Raw genomic sequence first — 18082 nt, 5'->3', positions numbered from 1 at the left:
TGATGCTCACTCTCAAGACAAAGCTCCAACAACGGCAAATGGATTCCTTCTTCGGAATGGAGACCACTGCTCTCATCCAACAGTTTCCTGAGCAAAGGGCAGAAACAATCAAACAGGATTTTTCCAACTTCTACAAAGCTGCACTCAACTACCTGGAAAAATGGTATGACTTCACAGACAACAACTATCAGAAAAATGTTGCATGCTTAGCACTGAAAAGCAAGTTCACATTCCTCCAGCTCAGTGCTGCTGTAGAGGTCCTACAGATAGAGAAGAAAGTGGACATGGATGAACTGTATGAAGAGTACTGTGTGACTCTGCCACAGCAGCAGGAAATTGTAGAAAGAAGAGCCTCTGTTGCGGAGAAGTGGTCCGTCTTGCTTAAAGGGACAAAGACACCAAATCTGACTGCTGTTGCATCTTTTCTCATCAGCATCCCCATAACCAACGCTGCTGTGGAGAGAATGTTTTCCCTCATGACTGCAGCATGGACTGTCCAGAGGAACCGTTGCTCTGTGGAGCTTATCAAGAGTGAAATTCAAGTGAAGACCAACTTTGAGTACAGTTGTAAGGAATTCTACAGCTATGCACTTAAGCAGAAGGCCTTATTGGAAGCTGCACGCTCAAGCAAAAAATATAAAGCCAAGAGGAACACCTAAGGTAAGATAAACACTGTGTAAGATATAGATTAGGACACTTAGCCAGTGTGGTGCTAGATTTTAAGACTGCTGTTCTTGTGTTTCACCACTAGGTGCTTTATGGGGTGCTGAAAATGCATTGCCTGTGTGGGCCAGGTCTGTCTGCAGTTATTGCTGTGTGTGTGAAAACTGAAATACTTGTGATGGGCGAAACTTCCATCCAAAAGAATTCAGCCAAGTGCTCTCCTTGGTGCAGGAAGATCATTTATTGTGTTACTGTGTTGCATAGAACTGAAATGATTTTTTATTTATTTTAAGTTTCTATACCCTCCTTATTAAATATTTGTTATTTGTATTTCTTGTTTTATTTAATTATTTGTTGCTTTATGTTGCCTGTTGTTATACCCAGTGATGCATTCATTACAACTGGGTGGCAATGTCCATTTCTTTAGTGTGAATAGTGATTCTGAGCTGAGTGAGATGATAGTTAATGTTTTGTTCGGATAATAAGTCTATGTGCTAAATGTAGCATATTTCATTACTTGTCTTGAATGTGTGGGTTCAGTATGTTCTACTAGAACAAAGACTTAAATGCTGTGGTGTTTGGAGTTGTGCTGAGGTTGTTGTTGGAAATACTTGCAAGCCAAACCATTTTAAACCACATTAAAGAACAGTTGAAAGAAGAATTGAAGCCTTGACTGCGTATTCTGTTTGATTGTGTTTAATTAAGGTGTATTAACTTGAGAGAAACTGTGAAATAGCATGAAAGTTTTGCTGTTTGCTCATGTCAGAGAATTTGAGAAAGTTGAATTTAAGTAATATATATTTGTTTTTAAAGTAGTAATGTAATATAATGTTTAATAGTAATGTTATGAGCTAAAGGGCAGAATAGAAAGAGTTTTTTTTTTTTTTTTTTTACTTTATCTTGATGCATTGGAATCTCACATTGTCCCACACATATGTAGTCGTTGTCCCACATTTGGTGAGTTGGAATCTGGTCACCCTAGCCGTCAGTGAGGGGAGAGCATGAAAGACGGCTCGCCCGGTCCCTTCTGCAGCCGTTGCGGGTCCCGACCTCGGTCCACGGCTCCGGCTGGAGTGGAGTGGAGCTGACCGGAACTCTGGGTCTAGCGCCAAGTTGGAACCAGCGGTTCTCACCAATGACAGGAGCACCAGCAACGCAGGCATCTGTTGTGTTTGTGTGCCTGGATGAACTATTGGTGGGAGCCCGGGACACATCACCTGGATAGGGCGCTGTGTCGGCTAGCTGAGCACTGGTAGCCGCGGCTTTAGTTTGGCCGAGGAGGATTGTATTCAGTTCGTGTTCAGCCTCCTGGATCTGGTAAAGAGTGGAAATTCTCTGTTCCAGCTCGATCACCTTCTGGCTCAGGTTGATGCAGCTTTCACAACTGGATGTCGAGGTAAGCGGAGCCATGACTCACCGGTAACCAGGAAGCTGCCCTGTTGTGTGTTGGTGGCGGTGAGGAGTTGCAGGCGGATCAGGCAGGATCTGCACGCAGTCAAGCCTTCTCTGATTTCTGGTTAAAACTGTTCTTTATAAAACCAGGATTTTAAAAGATACAGTTAAAAATAGTGTGACTGTACGAATTCAGATTTTAAAAGGCTTAAAACAGACCTAAAACTGCTAAAAGCCAATAAAAATTAAGGAAAGTCGGGCCGAACGGGCAGAGCGACTTATCACAGGCTAGTTCTCTCCTCTCTGCTGTAGTTGGCACTCCTGATACTGCTGATATAAGGTCATCAATAGATGCAGGGAGTCCATATGGGAGAGTCAGCCTGTGAGAGTTGCCATCAGTCTAGATGATCTTGAGTATCACAGGGGTCCCCATCTTCAGAGGTTTACTTTGTTTCGTAATTCAACTTCAAAGCACCTCTTTACACGAAAATCCTGTAGTTTTGGCAGCTTCCTTCTCCACTACTAGAACTGTTCAAGTCTTCATGCAGCATCTTAAGAACATGTCATGAAAATAACAATAAAAGGATTGAAAATTAAAACCTGGAGGTTAAAATGACTTGACATCCAGTCTTAAACTGTTTTCAATTTTTGGGTCAAATAAAAATTGTCAGAAGGAAAATGTTTCTACATTTAAATCAGCATAAAAAAATGGTAGAATAAGTAAATAAATACATCAGAATTAGAGAACCGAATCCCGAATTTAATGGTTTCAGTTGACTCAGCAGAAAGTTTTATATTATTGTTATTTAAAGTAATATCCTGGAAATTTGGGGGATGTTTTTAATTACTTTTAATTATTATTCATTTGGTGATGATCAGTGTCTTTATCGTTTTTTTACCTTTAAAGTTCAGTACGATTAAGACAGTTACCAGCACAAGGTCACAAGCTTTTTCTAGGAATGTCACATGATGCTGCTCCATGATCCTTTCTGCAAAATATTATAGATATTAATGAACAAATAGATAAAAAATGGTTCTCTAATCATAATAATGTGTGTTTCCATGAAGATAGTTTTCAGTTAATAAAGCTGCTGTGACATGAAATATTAATAGTTTTATTAAATGTTCTGAAGATTTTCTGGTTCTTGAATATTTCTGCATGTGTGTGTGTGTGTGTGTGTTCAATGAAGTGTACCAGTCAGTTCAGTTTTTGTTCAGTCTGATGGAAGTTTTTATATGATTGTATTTCACTGTGTGAACACCCACTGACTGTTGATGCTATGAAGACTCTGACAGTAATAAACTCCTGCATCTTCAGCCTGAACTCCACTGATGCTCAGAGTGAAGTCAACTCCATTCCCTGCTCCACTTCCACTGAATCTGGAGGAGATTCCTGAAAATCTGTCTGATGTCAAGTAGATCAGAGCTTTAGGCTGCTGAGTGAGTCACAACAACATTCTGTCCAACAGACCCTGAGGAGAGAGAAGAAACACTGGACATGAGATGGTGAGGTGAAACTCAGCTACACTCCAAATGATTTTCACTTCACAGAACAATGATTTTCCTCACCCTGAGTGAAGCAGAGGAGAGTCCAGATGAGGACGCAGATCAAAGTCATGTTATTGATGGACACATATGCTAACACACACAGTCACTCAGCTGCAACTGTCCTCTACATGTCTTGAAGATTATGAAAATAGTTATACACATACCTCCATGTGCTTTAGCAGAGAATACAGAACGCTCTGATATTCAGTAAATGTTGTGATTTCTAGAAATTTGCACAGCTTCATCGACATATTTTCAGATCTCACATGTAAGTGTTTTTAATGTGAAGTTTTCCTCCAGTGAACTGGAGATGTGATGCAAGAAGATGGTCAATCTGAACTTTTGAACATGTGGCCATAACCAGAAACTATAAAAGTTATCTTTGGTTATAGTTGAACATTTTTGTTTGGAATCGCTGTTGTCATTTTTCAGAAGTGATTTGAGGTCTTCATGCTACATTTTAATGACTTTTTGTTATTGTTGACTTTAATTTTAAGATATGTTTGAACTTTATTATCAATCCATTGAGTTTATATCCATTTATTATTTCATTTATTGATGCAGTTTGATATAGATAAACTTGATTCAATTAATTTTAATGTAATCTGATGCAAATTATAATATTTGGAGATACATTCATTAAAAACTGTTTTCAGTCATCAAACGTCTCCTCACATCTTCTTACTGGTGTTTTAAGCAGTGGTGGGAAGTAAATGTAATGTCTGTGTCTGTGTTTTGTGTGTTCACTGAGCTGCATCAGTCTCCACATCTGTCAGTTCACCATCTGTTCAGTCTGAAGAAGGTTTTTGTACAACTGCTTTTCACTGTGTGAACATCTCAAAGCTGCTTACATTAAATTCCCCTTTACAGAAATAAACTGCAGCATCTTCAGCCTGAACTCCACTGATGGTCAGAGTGAAGTCAGAGTTTGATCCACCGCCTGTAAAACGACCTGGAATCCCTGATGCTCTGCTGCTAGCATAGTATATGAGGAGTTTAGGAGTTTGTCCATCTTTCTGTTGGTACCAGGCTAAACGGTGTTTGCTGTTCCAAAAATAAACATCATTGCTGGTTTTACATGTGATGCTGACGGTTCCTCCCAGAGCAGATGTCACTGCTGCAGGCTGAGTCACTGTGGCCTGGATTTTAGACTCTAAGGATACAGAGACAAAAGCATAAAGCAGCTTCATGGTTTAGTCGGCTTCATTTCAGAGGGACGGATGTTCATAGAGGAGAGGAGTTTGATTCTCTGGACTTTACCTGTGAAGCAGCAGCAGAGGAGAGTCCAGATGAGGACGCAGATCAAAGTCATGTTATTGATGAGGAGGATTTCTGTGGCTTCTGTTGTCATGAAGGACAGCTGTCAGTCATCCAGTCTTCAACTCTCAGGACTATAAACTCTCCCAGAGCACTGGAGCATGGTGCTGCTGATGCAAAGTGTTTCTCTATGGAAATGTTCTGGCTCCAGCAGGGACTTGGATCAATCTGATGATGTTTATCAATTAATCAGTCAGTTTATCAATATAAATATAAATGTGTTTATTCACTTTAGTGGGATTCAAGCTTGGATTTAATGGGGAACTTAAAGTAAAGAGTAAATTCAATTAATTCTTTTATTTACAATTTATCTTTTGATTATTGTATTTTCAATATTAATCATCATTTATCTTTTTTTTCATTTTTTTCTTTTTTATTGTTCTGTTATTTTGTCTCTCTGGTGACTTTTGCTACTTAAACAGTGGTTTGATCAGTTTTAATGGTGAACTTAACTCTTTTCATTGAATAAAGTAAACTGAAAATCTGAGTCTTCACTGTTTTATTCAGGAAATGATTAGATTTCAGAAAAATGATGAGGATCAAAAACATTTCTAATATGTTCAATTAACCTAAAGTTTTTGTTTAAACTAGTTAGTTTTTCTGCACAAACTTAGTATCTATGTGAAAGAAATTCCAGACCCATCAGAAGTTTTTGTGTCTTTAACCAGAAATGTGGTAAATATACTGACCCATGTCATCACGTATCACGTAGAAAGTTTTACATTTTCCCGTCCATGTGGTCCACTCCATGGACTCTATTAAAAATTCAGTACAGCTTTTTGTTGAAGGTTTTTATTAATTTTTTTGATAATTATTATGTTGCTTTATTGCAGCATTTTATGTCCAGCACTTTGTGATTTTTATCTGTGAAAAGTGTTTTATAAATAAACTTTACTTACTTACATCACTGCATGTGGGAGATTGATTTAATATCATCATATTGTAGTGGTAACTATGGGGAGGAAGAAAGAGTAGATTTGAAAGATTTTACATTCTTCAAATGATATAAAATAACATTTGTAAAAACAGTGAAGAATTTATTTAGTGAAGCAGACAAGTGACAAGATGGTGTGAAGGTGAAAGATCTGCTTTTAAATTCTAATCTATCATTTTAGTTTGAAGCAAAGTGAATCACAAGAAGCTGAAAACATCTAAAAATGTCTTGAACATTTTTATCTTTAGTACTGAAACCTGTCTGTTGCTGTGGTTCAGCAGGGATGCCTGTCCGTTACTATGGTTACTGAACTAAAAGCAAGAAGTAAAACATTGAGGAGGAGTTTCATCTCATGTCTGTAATGTGTCCTCTCTTTCTGCAGTGGGTAAAGTCCATCCCACCCTGACGGTGCTGCCCCCCTCCACAGAGGAGCTGCAGCAGGGGAAGGCCACACTCATGTGTCTGGCCAACAAGGGCTTCCCCTCAGACTGGAGTCTGTCCTGGAAGGTGGACGGCAGCAGCAGCAGCAGCTATGAGGACAGCAGGAGCCCCGGGGTGCTGCAGAAGGACGGCCACTACAGCTGGAGCAGCACCCTGAGGCTCTCTGCAGACCAGTGGAGGAAGGTGGGCTCTGTGACCTGTGAGGCCACCCAGGGCTCCCAGTCTCCACTCTCAGAGACACTGAGGAGAGACCAGTGTTCCCAGTACTGACCTGATTTACTGTCACATGTCACTGATCTGACTGTCTTTTGTTTCTTTCTCTTTTTCAAAGCTTTTTTTAAAATTCTTAGTTTCTCTCTTCAGCTTCAGAGTTTCTATACAGTAAAGATTTTTATATCAAACAGACTATTTGGTTCTTTCAACATGTAGAGATGATTATAAGATATCCTAAAACAATTTTTACTGCTTTGTTCCAATCTTTAATTCTTTTAATATTCTATGATAATAAATGTCTGTTCATCAAATAATTTTTTCTATGTTTGTTCATATAAATGTGACTTATTGAGCTTAATTAAAAGGGAATAGATGCTGGATTAGATCAAAGAAAACTAAGATTAAACCACAATTTCAGTTGTTATGTGGAAAGTTCAACTTTCTTTCTTTTTTTTTTTTGTTTTTACATAATCAAGTAACATATAGCAATATATAGATTTTAGGCAAAATTAAATGTTTACTTGTTAATGTAAATTAATTGAAAAAAAATAAAAATTTTGATGTAAGCTTAAGATAAAAATTACTATTAATTAAAAAAAATGATAAGATAAAAAACTTCTGTCTATTTTCTTATAAAATTCAGGTTTGCTGCAACACAAAAAAACAATATTTTAAATAAAACTTCACATTTTTAAATAGTAAGTTAAATATTACTTTTATATTAATCCTTTAATTTAATCTCAGTAATTTAAAATCATATGACTGTGTTTTTGTTGTATATGACAAAAAATCAAACAAATGAAATGAAACTTTTCTAATTGATATTTGTCTTATTATTAAAATCTATAATGTTTTTGAGATATTAATTCATAAAACTGAATTTAATGACAAGAATCTTTGCAGTTTAGTTTCAGTTCTTTTCCTGTTTTAGTTTCAGTGCAGCTGTTGGTTCAGATCAGTTCCTCTCCAGCTGAGGGAGGTTTTTGTACGATGTTGTATCACTGTGTGAACGAGCTGCTACTCTGCTGACAGTAATAAACTCCTGAATCTTCAGCCTGAACTCCACTGATGGTCAGAGTGAAGTCAGAACCAGATCCACTTCCACTAAAACGACTTGGAATTCCAGACTGAAGAGTTGTAGCTTGATAAATAAGAAGTTTAGGAGCTTCTCCTGGTTTCTGAAGGTACCAGTGAAGCCAACTGCTAACACTTGTACTGGTTTTACATCTGATGGAGACAGTCTGTCCTGGAACAACAGACTGAGATCCAGGAGTCTGAGTCAGGATGATTTCTCCTGATGAACCTGGAAAACAGTAGAAGAGTTACTGAGACAAATCCAGCTTTGAGAAAGATGAAGAAAGATTTTTCTTTAAGATGGAGAATAGATGGAAGAAGGTGAAAGCTGCTTGTTTCAGTGTTTCTCCATCACAGCAGAACATCATTGTGGTGAACCTGGTTGCATCCTGAAGCAAAGTTTTCACAAGAGAGTCTCACCCTGAACAAGGAGCCCCAGGGTGGTCAGCAGTAGAGTCAGTGACATCATCATTGTGCTGCTGGTGTGTTCAGTGTCTCTGAAAGGTCTGAACAGCCACTGATCAACACTGACCTCTTAACAGCTGGGAGCAGAGAGGCAGGACACATATGCAAACACACACAGTCACTCAGCTGCAGCAGTCCTCTACATGTCGTCATGTTTCATCTTCACTGATGAAAACATCAATAACATACTTAGTTTAAAGAATACATGAGGCTCTGATAGTCAGCTGATAAGGTCTCTAAAGTTTATACAGTACAACAGCTTCATGAAGATGCCATTAGATCAGATCTTACATGGTAGTCTGTAAGGTAAAGATTAAAGATTTAAGTAAAGCTGAGATCTGCTGCGAGTAGATATTGATCATGATACTAACAGAAAACTTGATGAATAAACTCCAATCAGAATTCAATGTATTTCCATCAAAAACTTCTTTGAAACTTTGGATCAAATTACAAAATCATCAGTTTACAAATATTTACAGGTTAATCTGATATTTTGAAGATGAGTATTTTTGTAACTAATAATTATAAACATGTAAATGTTATTACTATTTACATAAAGTAACGTTATTATTTGAAGTTTCAGTTCATATCAAACTTAAATCCCTGGGATTTAAAGTATGGATGTTTACCATGAGTCGTCTCAGATGCTGCAGATTCATGTTTATCTTTTTATCTGTTCATTTATATTTATTTTTAATATGGTTAAAACAATTGTAATTCTACTTGTAAATATGTTGCAAGTATGATTAAAAACACATTCATTAAGGCTGTTTTCACTCTTCAAACTTGTCCTCATATGGACAGGTTTAATGTTCTTTGTGGGGGGTGTGTTCATTGAACTGTATGAGTCTCTGCAGCAGTCAGTTCACTTTCTGTTTCTGAGGGAGGTTTTTGTACGACTGTTTTTCACTGTGTGAATGAATATTGACTGTTGATGTAGAATAGCCCTGTACAGTAATAAACTGCAGCATCTTCAGCCTGAACTCCACTGATGGTCAGAGTGAAGTCAGAGTTTGATCCACTGCCTGTAAAACGACCTGGAATCCCTGATGCTCTGCTGCTTGTATAGTATATGAGGAGTTTAGGAGTTTGTCCATCTTTCTGTTGGTACCAGGATAAATAGCTGCTATAAATATTCTGACTGGTTTTACAGCTAATGGAGACGGTTCCTCCCAGATCAGCTGTCACTGCTGCAGGCTGAGTTACTGTGGCCTGTCCTCTGGACTCTGAGGAAACAGAGACAAAAACATAAAGCAGCTTCATGGTTTAGTCGGCTTCATTTCAGAGGGACGGATGTTCATAGAGGAGAGGAGTTTGATTCTCTGGACTTTACCTGTGAAGCAGCAGCAGAGGAGAGTCCAGATGAGGACGCAGATCAAAGTCATGTTATTGATGAGGAGGATTTCTGTGGCTTCTGTTGTCATGAAGGACAGCTGTCAGTCATCCAGTCTTCAACTCTCAGGACTATAAACTCTCCCAGAGCACTGGAGCATGGTGCTGCTGATGCAAAGTGTTTCTCTATGGAAATGTTCTGACTCCAACAGGGACTTGAATCTCTATGATTATGTTAATCAATAATTAATCACTTAATCAGAATTTTAATTGAATAAAAAATAATTTTGATATTTATGTAAATTATTTGCTTTAGGAAATATTTTCTTAAATTGTTTAGCATTTTCATTCATGTCTACAGTTTTCATTTCTAATTAAATATGTGGTTTTCAAACAATCATAAAGTAAAATTTTGTTATTTTTCATATTTATATCATTGAAAAAATTAAACCTTTATTTTATTTTTGTTGTTTCTTTAAGGAACAGGATTGTTTGTGTTGAGTTTGTTGTGTTGAAAGTCAGAGAGCCGTGTCTCTCTACAGTCAGAGGTTTTTGTACGACGACTCAACCAGTTTGTATCACTGTGGTACACGTTTGGTGGAGGAACCAGACTGGAGTTTGGAAGTAAGTTAAATTTTTAAGATATGCTTAAAATTTATATGTGTACAGAATTTTCATTAATTCATCTTTAAGTCTGAGATGTTGTGAGTTTTTTTTCCTCTAAATTTTCTTCATTAGTTTTTATCAGCAGCAACAAATGCAGCTTAATGTTTAATATTTGAAGGAAAAACCTAAAAATCCATAATTCGCAAAAAGGATCCATAAAATTATTACATATTTAGATATTTGAAGACTTGCAGTTTAAGTTTTATCAGAGGAAGGTTTGTTGTGTTGAAAGTCAGAGAGCCGTGTCTCTCTACAGTCAGAGGTTTTTGTACGACGACTCAACCAGTTTGTATCACTGTGGTGGACTTTTGGTGGAGGAACCAGACTGGATGTTGGAAGTAAGTTTAAGAATATCATAAAACTTTTTATTAATAAGGGACATAACTGTAGTCTTTTAAATTCTCACTTCTTATCAGAATAACTTAAAAACTTTCATATTTATATTTTGTTAGTTTCTCAATGTTGACATTAAATTAAAAAGTTTTCTTTACATTTTCCAGTAAATGTGTTAAACAACTTTACTGATCAAAGAACAAAAAATAGTTTTTATTAGAATGATGTCTTTATAACATCTGAATGTTGAGTTAAACTTATTGTGAACAGTGTTACTGAAGTTCATATTTAATCATTTAATCTTTTAATGTGATTAATATAAATTAGTTGGAGCAGCATAAAAATGTTTAAACAATGTTTTATTTTCTAGTCAGATCTGTTAAATTGTGAATTCAGTCTTTGGATCTTTGTTAAACCATGTTGTCCTTCAACAGTGGAAATGATCAGTTGCTGCTTTCCTGCAAAGTAGAACAGCAGCTATGTTTTTACCAGGACTTCAGTGATATACAGAATGTTTAAGATCACAACATTTACACATTTTTAATCTGAGTTTCATTGTTGAATTTTGTGAATAATTGTTCAACATTTTGCTCAAAAGTTCCTGTAATTTATTTAGAGATTTAAGGTGCAGTTAATGTTTTTATGTTAAACATGTTCAGTAGTTTCATGTATGTCAGCTCATATGAGGATTCTGTGTCCTGACATGCATGAAAGGTTTCTAAAAGGGAAGTGAAACAATGTGCGAGACATGAAGCAGATAAAATGTTACTGAAACTTCTTAAAGGAGGGAAATCTCCTCTCTCACAGTAAAGGTGTCCAACTGTCTTCTGGATGATTGACAGCTGTGTGGTTCTTGTCCTCTAATCTGATTGGTGTCTCCTAGGTGATGTCCGCCCCACCCTGACGGTGTTGCCCCCCTCCACAGAGGAGCTGCAGCAGGGGAAGGCCACACTCATGTGTCTGGCCAACAAGGGCTTCCCCTCAGACTGGAGTCTGTCCTGGAAGGTGGACGGCAGCAGCAGCAGCAGCTATGAGGACAGCAGGAGCCCCGGGGTGCTGCAGAAGGACGGCCACTACAGCTGGAGCAGCACCCTGAGGCTCTCTGCAGACCAGTGGAGGAAGGTGGGCTCTGTGACCTGTGAGGCCACCCAGGGTTCCCAGTCTCCACTCTCAGAGACACTGAGGAGAGACCAGTGTTCCCAGTACTGACCTGATTTACTGGGACTCTCACATGTTTTCACTCTGTCACTGATCTCTGACTCTTTATTTCATTTCTTTATTTTCTCAAAGCTTTTTTTCAAATTCTTATTTTCTGTTCATGTGTTTCTACACAATAAAGATTTTTTTTATTCAAACATATTTTTCTGTGTTCTTTCAACATGTAGAGATGATTAAGAGATATTCAAAAGCAGGTTTAATTTCTTTGTTTCACTGTTTAAATATTATTTTAATATTATAAAACGGGAGAAAACAATATTTTTTGTTGTATGGGAAAATTAAATTTTCTTAATTTACATAATGAAGCAATATATATATATATATATATATATATATATATATATATGTTAGGCCAAAAAATGTTAATTTATTCATTTTAATTTATTGAAAACACATCAATATTTTGATGTAAGTTTGTCATAATTATTACATTATTACTATTAATATAAAAAACCTTCAGAGAAAATTTATTTTCTGTATGTTTTCTGGTACAATTTGGGTTTGCTGCAACACACACACACACACACACACACAAAGTCTTAATATAGTTCAATGTTTAAGAAACAAAATTTCGAGAAAATTTCTTCACATCAAGCTTTTCACTCTATCTCAGTAATTAAAATGATGTATGACTGTCTTGTTCACTTTAAAATAATGTCAAATAAATGTGATCAAACTGTTTTAACTGATGTTTGTCTGAAGTTTTAAATCTATAATCTTTGTAAGATATAATTTTAAACAACTGAATTTGTTCAAATAAAAAAGAAAAACATAAACAAAATCTCCTGTTTTAGGTTCAGTGCAGCTGTTGGTTCAGATCAGTTCCTCTCCAGCTGAGGGAGGTTTTTGTACGACGTTGTATCACTGTGTGAACGGGAAGCTGTTACACTGCTGACAGTAATAAACTCCTGAATCTTCAGCCTGAACTCCACTGATGGTCAGAGTGAAGTCAGAACCAGATCCACTTCCACTAAAACGACTCGGAATTCCAGAGTGAAGAGTTGTAGCATAACGAATCAGGAGTTTAGGAGCTTCTCCTGGTTTCTGAAGGTACCAGTGGAGATTGGTGCTAACACCTGTACTGGTTTTACATCTGATGGAGACAGTTTGTCCTGGAACAACAGACTGAGATCCAGGAGTCTGAGTCAGACTGATTTCTCCTGATGAACCTGGAAAACAGTAGAAGAGTTACTGAGACAAATCCAGCTTTGAGAAAGATGAAGAAAGATTTTTCTTTAAGATGGAGAATAGATGGAAGAAGGTGAAAGCTGCTTGTTTCAGTGTTTCTCCATCACAGCAGAACATCATTGTGGTGAACCTGGTTGCATCCTGAAGCAAAGTTTTCACAAGAGAGTCTCACCCTGAACAAGGAGCCCCAGGGTGGTCAGCAGTAGAGTCAGTGACATCATCATTGTGCTGCTGGTGTGTTCAGTGTCTCTGAAAGGTCTGAACAGCCACTGATCAACACTGACCTCTTAACAGCTGGGAGCAGAGAGGCAGGACACATATGCAAACACACACAGTCACTCAGCTGCAGCTCTCCTCTACATGTCGTCATATGATGAGAACATCACTCTTTTTTAAATATAATAAAAAACAGTTTGGGTATAGAATGTCTACCTGATGTCATAACAATTATACAGCTGCATTAATATATTAGCAGATTTCACATGTAAGTAAAAAGCAAAGATTTTGTTGCAAGTACAATTTTGGTTATGATTTTCAAACATAACTTGCTAAATTAACTCTAATCAGCTTTTAAATGTGTGGTCAGAAGCAGAAAATACTGAAGTTATCTTGAGCTCAACTTGCATTATTTTTTAATTATGCCATCCAGACAGTTATTCAGCTATTCATTCATTATCTGTCTGTCTTTGAATTAAACTTGGATAAGAAGATAGAAATGGCTCCAAGTTAGAGGAATTTGACAAAGTTAAAAAAGTAAACTGGAGAAACTGGATGTCTATCTGCTGAGGAAGATCAGATTATATGATCAAAGATTACATGATTAAAGGCTCCACAGCTACTGGTGAAGGATCCTAGACAGACTCCTTGGACAGTTTTCAAGGGTGGATTGAATCTGATTTCTGGTGTATCTTGAAAGGTTTTCAGTCATGTGATGAGTTACATCACTGCATGTTATTGTTTAGGAATTTTGTATTATATATCATAAATGGATGCAACATTTCTTATAGAAGTGTGGATTATACTGATTTTTAACATCTGATTGGTGAATGTTTTTTTTCAGCCATGTTGTATCAATGAGTTTGTCACTAAAGTAAAATTTTTGATCATTTAGTTTGAGAAAAAACCAAAAACTTTAGGAACAACTGATTTAGTTGGAGAAAATGCATTCAGGAAACAATCAATGCTGAGGTCAAAGGTCATGATCAGACATTATTGTTTGTCACAGGCTGAAAACTGGATTTTCTTTTTAGAAAATAGAATAAAAATATTGGACCATAACAGAATATAAATGAATGAAAAGACACTTCTCATCTCAAATCTTTATTAGTGGGTGCATGCTGGAATGAATCTTGTCCATTCAGGCTCTGTTCAGTGTGACTGAGGGAAGTTTTTGTTCTGCAGGTGTTTCTGTGTGAAGAAGTCCTGACTGTTGATTTCATGAAGACTGTAAGTCTGAACTCCACTGATGGTCAAAGTTGGAGTTTGATCTGCTGTAAAACCCTGATTTCTGTTTACCCACATACATGAGTACTTCAGGATTTTCTCCATATTTCTGTTGATATCAGCTTAAAGCATTTGAGCCATAAACATCCTCACTGGTTTTATATTTGATGCTGACAGATCCTCTCAGAGCAGAGACAACCATTTATTTATCATTTAGAAAAGTTTAAGAGGACATTTTTATTTTACAATAACAGTTGTTCTAATAATTCTTGAAGATTTATAAATATCCTGTTCATCACTAACCCTCTGATCTGATCTGGTCTTCCACATTATTATCCTTCAAAAACAGCGTTAATAATATTTGACTGAAGAAGATGTTTTTAATATTTGATGTATTCATAATGACCATTTAAAACTATGGAAAGAGCATTTAATGACCTTCTAACATTCATTCCAATGTTTCAGTAATATAGTCTCATTCTTAACAGATATCTTCATCTTACTTGAACAGAAAAATAAAAAACTATCACTTTAGTGTTGGCAGCACTGGTGTATGAATGTGTATGAATGTTTGGTGACTGGAGAGGCTGTTGGTGCTGGTTGGAAGCCACATTTCCATCAGTCTGCTCCAGGACAGATGTGGATACACATGTAACTTACCACCACCAGTGTGTGAATGTAGAATGAATGAATAAAAGATTCATGTAAAGCCTGAGTGCTTTGTACCTCTCTGTATGAATCTAATCCATTAGACTATTATAAATCAGTTACTTTGGGAGGATAAAACTGTGACTCTGGGCAGAAACTAAAGTAACTTGTTCTGTAATCAGTCCAAACATGCTCCAAACAACTCAGACTGCAGTTTTGCACGACGACCAAAGATGGACTCAGCAAAATGATTGAGAATGAATCTAAATTGAAATTTTAAAGGAAAGGTGAGAATTAAATTTTAAAAACTCTTTTTAAAAAAAAGAAAAGAAACAGTCTTCATCTTCTGACACCAAAATCAGACCTCATGTATTAACTGTTTAACATGTTTATACAGAAAACAAATCTGTGTCATCTTATTCATGTAGTCATTAAATGTAGACAGCAAATTGATTTAATAGGAAAATGTTTCGTTTATCTCAGATGACCTGATGCTTAATGATTACATAACAACACAAAACAATTCCAACAAAAATGTTCTTTGTATTCTCTTGTTTTAAACTTCTTAAAATGTGTAATAATAACTGTTTAGTGTCAGTATCAGTGTTGTGTTTCATAAAATGGTTTCTGTAGTTGAACCCTTCAGCTCTGTGCAGCTGTGGATCAGTTCCTCTCCAGCTGAGGGAGGTTTTTGTACGACATTGAATCACTGTGTGAACGAGCTGTAATCCTGCTGACAGTAATAAACTCCTGCATCTTCAGGCTGAACTCTACTGATGGTCAGAGTGAAGTCAGTCCCAGACTGACTTCCACTGAAACGATCAGAAACTCCTGACCAACGTGAACCAGCATTATAGATTAGGAGCTTAGGAGGTTCTCCAGGTTTTTGAAGATACCACTGCAAATCATCGCTAACACCTGAACTGGCTTTACATCTGAGAGACACAGTTTGTCCTGGAGCAACAGACTGAGACCGAGGAGTCTGAGTCAGGATGATTTCACCTGATGAACCTGAAAAATGTAAAAAACAAAAAGAGGAGAAAATGAGAGAAATGCAGATTAAAGAAAGAATATCAACATTCGAATACAAAAATATGATTTTTCTTTAAGATGGAGAATAGAAGAAGGTGAAAGCTGCTTGTTTTACTCTTTTTTCATCACAGCAGAAAATCATTGTTGTGAACCTGAAACAAAGTTTTCACAAGAGATTCTCACCCTGAACAAGGAGCCCCAGGGTGGTCAGCAGTAGAGTCAGTGACATCATCATTGTGCTGCTGGTGTGTTCAGTGTCTCTGAAAGGTCTGAACAGCCACTGATCAACACTGACCTCTTAACAGCTGGGAGCAGAGAGGCAGGACACATATGCAAACACACACAGTCACTCAGCTGCAGCTGTCCTCTACATGTCATCTCATCTTCACTGATGACAGCTTTTAAATGTGTGGTCAAAACCAGAAAATACTGAATTTATCTTGAACTTAACTTGCATTATTTTTTTATTTATACCATCTAGACAGTTATTCAGCTATTCATTCATTATCTGTCTATCTTTTAATTGCGTTAACAGTAGTGACCTGCAGCTCGATACCAAAATATTGATACTATACCACCGTTTAATCGGTTTTCATGTTAAAATATGAATATCATTGTGATTTGACATAAAAATCCAGTTTATCACGAACTGGAATACACTGGAAAGTAACTAAAATATAAAAATCCTATACCCAGAAATTATACCCAGTTGGCAGAAACTACTTTTTCTTGCATCTGCCATAGTCATACATGAAATGGCACAGCGTGGTGCAACAGCACCTCTCATGCACTCAGTCCACAGCATCATGTGTAGAGCTGAACAGCAATGGTGCGATATATGATGAGAATTGTATCAACACCAGAAGCCTCCTTAAACCTCTGAGAGTCAATTTTGGAGTGGATTTTGGTAAAGTGTCTTTCATCTGTCTGCTAGTTTCAGGTTTTCGTGGCGATGTTCAAACAACATGAGTTTCCCTCGTTCTAAAGACTATTGCATCCTGTTTTGTTATGTATAGTATTAAATATGGTAATGAAAGAAGAAAATGCTGCAATAAATATCTGTATGAGTTCAGCTTGAAGTGACATGTGTCTCTGAGATCAGCTCACTTCAACTCAACAGGATGCGATTTAGTGGGTAAGGATGTTACAGAGGCTGGTGTCATTAAATATTCAGTAAAAGAGCCATTGAAGGGTTTTTAAAATTATAAATACAGATAGAAAGATAACATTAATCTCTCTCATTTGTTTAGATGGTAAACAAAATATCTTAATATGTATGTGTTGACAAACATGTAATTATTGTTGCATTTTTTTATTTATTTTTGCATATTTTTATTTTGAGTCACAAAATATTCTTTGAGAGAGATTTTCTGAAGACATTAAGCTTCTCTATAAAGTTTTTTTATCGGATCAGCATCAATGATACTGGCTTGCATTTAAAGTGGTATTGGATCAGAAAGAAAATTAGTGAAAAGATTATTATGAACATAAATAATGATCACGATGTTGATGTGGTCACAGTAAAGGGCAAAAATTGATGTCGATCTAGAGCTGTTAGTAAGTTTCTCTTCATGTGATGCAGGGAGGTTTAGTGTGGTGCTTTTACACTGTGTGAAAACTCACTGATCTTTGATGAAGTGGTGTCTCTTACAGTGATAAACTGCAGCATCTTTAGTCTGAACTCAGGAACTATGGAAATGTTCTGACTCCAGCAGGGACTTGGATCAATCTGATGATTAATGGTGTTTTAATCAGTTTATAAGAAATTTAAACATGAATGTGTCTTTTCATTTCGGTGTTGTTTGTACTTGAGATTATGTTTAATGTTTAACCTTTGTTGACTGTTTTATATTTAGATATATAAATTCTGTTAAATATAGTTTTTGTCCAAATTCTCAAACTGATTCATCATGTTAATGAGCTGCTCATCAGAATTTAAGAAATATGATGAATACATAAAAAGACGTGAATAAAATCATTAGTTAATAGATCATTTTTGTAAAATGTTGCATGTTTCTTTTAACTCATGGATCAGTTCCATCAATATTATATAAACCTTCCAGTCTAATGATGAGTTTGTAGAGTTAGTTTGTTCCAGAGTCAGAGAGCCGTGTCTCTGTACAGTCAGAGGTTTTTGTACGGCGGTTCAATGACTTTGTATCACTGTGGTACACG

The 18082-nt window shown here is 36.6% G+C and overlaps 3 gene segments (V, D, J or C); 1 reads left to right on the top strand and 2 right to left on the bottom strand.

The window, feature by feature from the left end:
* Window positions 1-3215: 3215 nt before the first annotated feature.
* LOC121656251 lies at window positions 3216-4915 on the bottom strand. The segment is given in 3 exon segments: window positions 3216-3374; window positions 4497-4756; window positions 4864-4915. Coding segments are annotated over 3 exon segments (384 nt in total).
* Window positions 4916-7506: 2591 nt separating this feature from the next.
* LOC121656242 lies at window positions 7507-8109 on the bottom strand. The segment is given in 2 exon segments: window positions 7507-7811; window positions 8003-8109. Coding segments are annotated over 2 exon segments (357 nt in total).
* Window positions 8110-9938: 1829 nt separating this feature from the next.
* On the top strand, window positions 9939-11701 carry LOC121656254. The segment is given in 2 exon segments: window positions 9939-10003; window positions 11262-11701. A coding segment is annotated over 1 exon segment (255 nt).
* The last annotated feature ends 6381 nt before the right edge of the window (window positions 11702-18082 follow it).

Source organism: Melanotaenia boesemani, chromosome 17 (assembly GCF_017639745.1).
Source record: "Melanotaenia boesemani isolate fMelBoe1 chromosome 17, fMelBoe1.pri, whole genome shotgun sequence".
Lineage (NCBI taxonomy): Eukaryota > Metazoa > Chordata > Actinopteri > Atheriniformes > Melanotaeniidae > Melanotaenia > Melanotaenia boesemani.
This window is presented reverse-complemented; position numbering and strand designations above follow the sequence as displayed.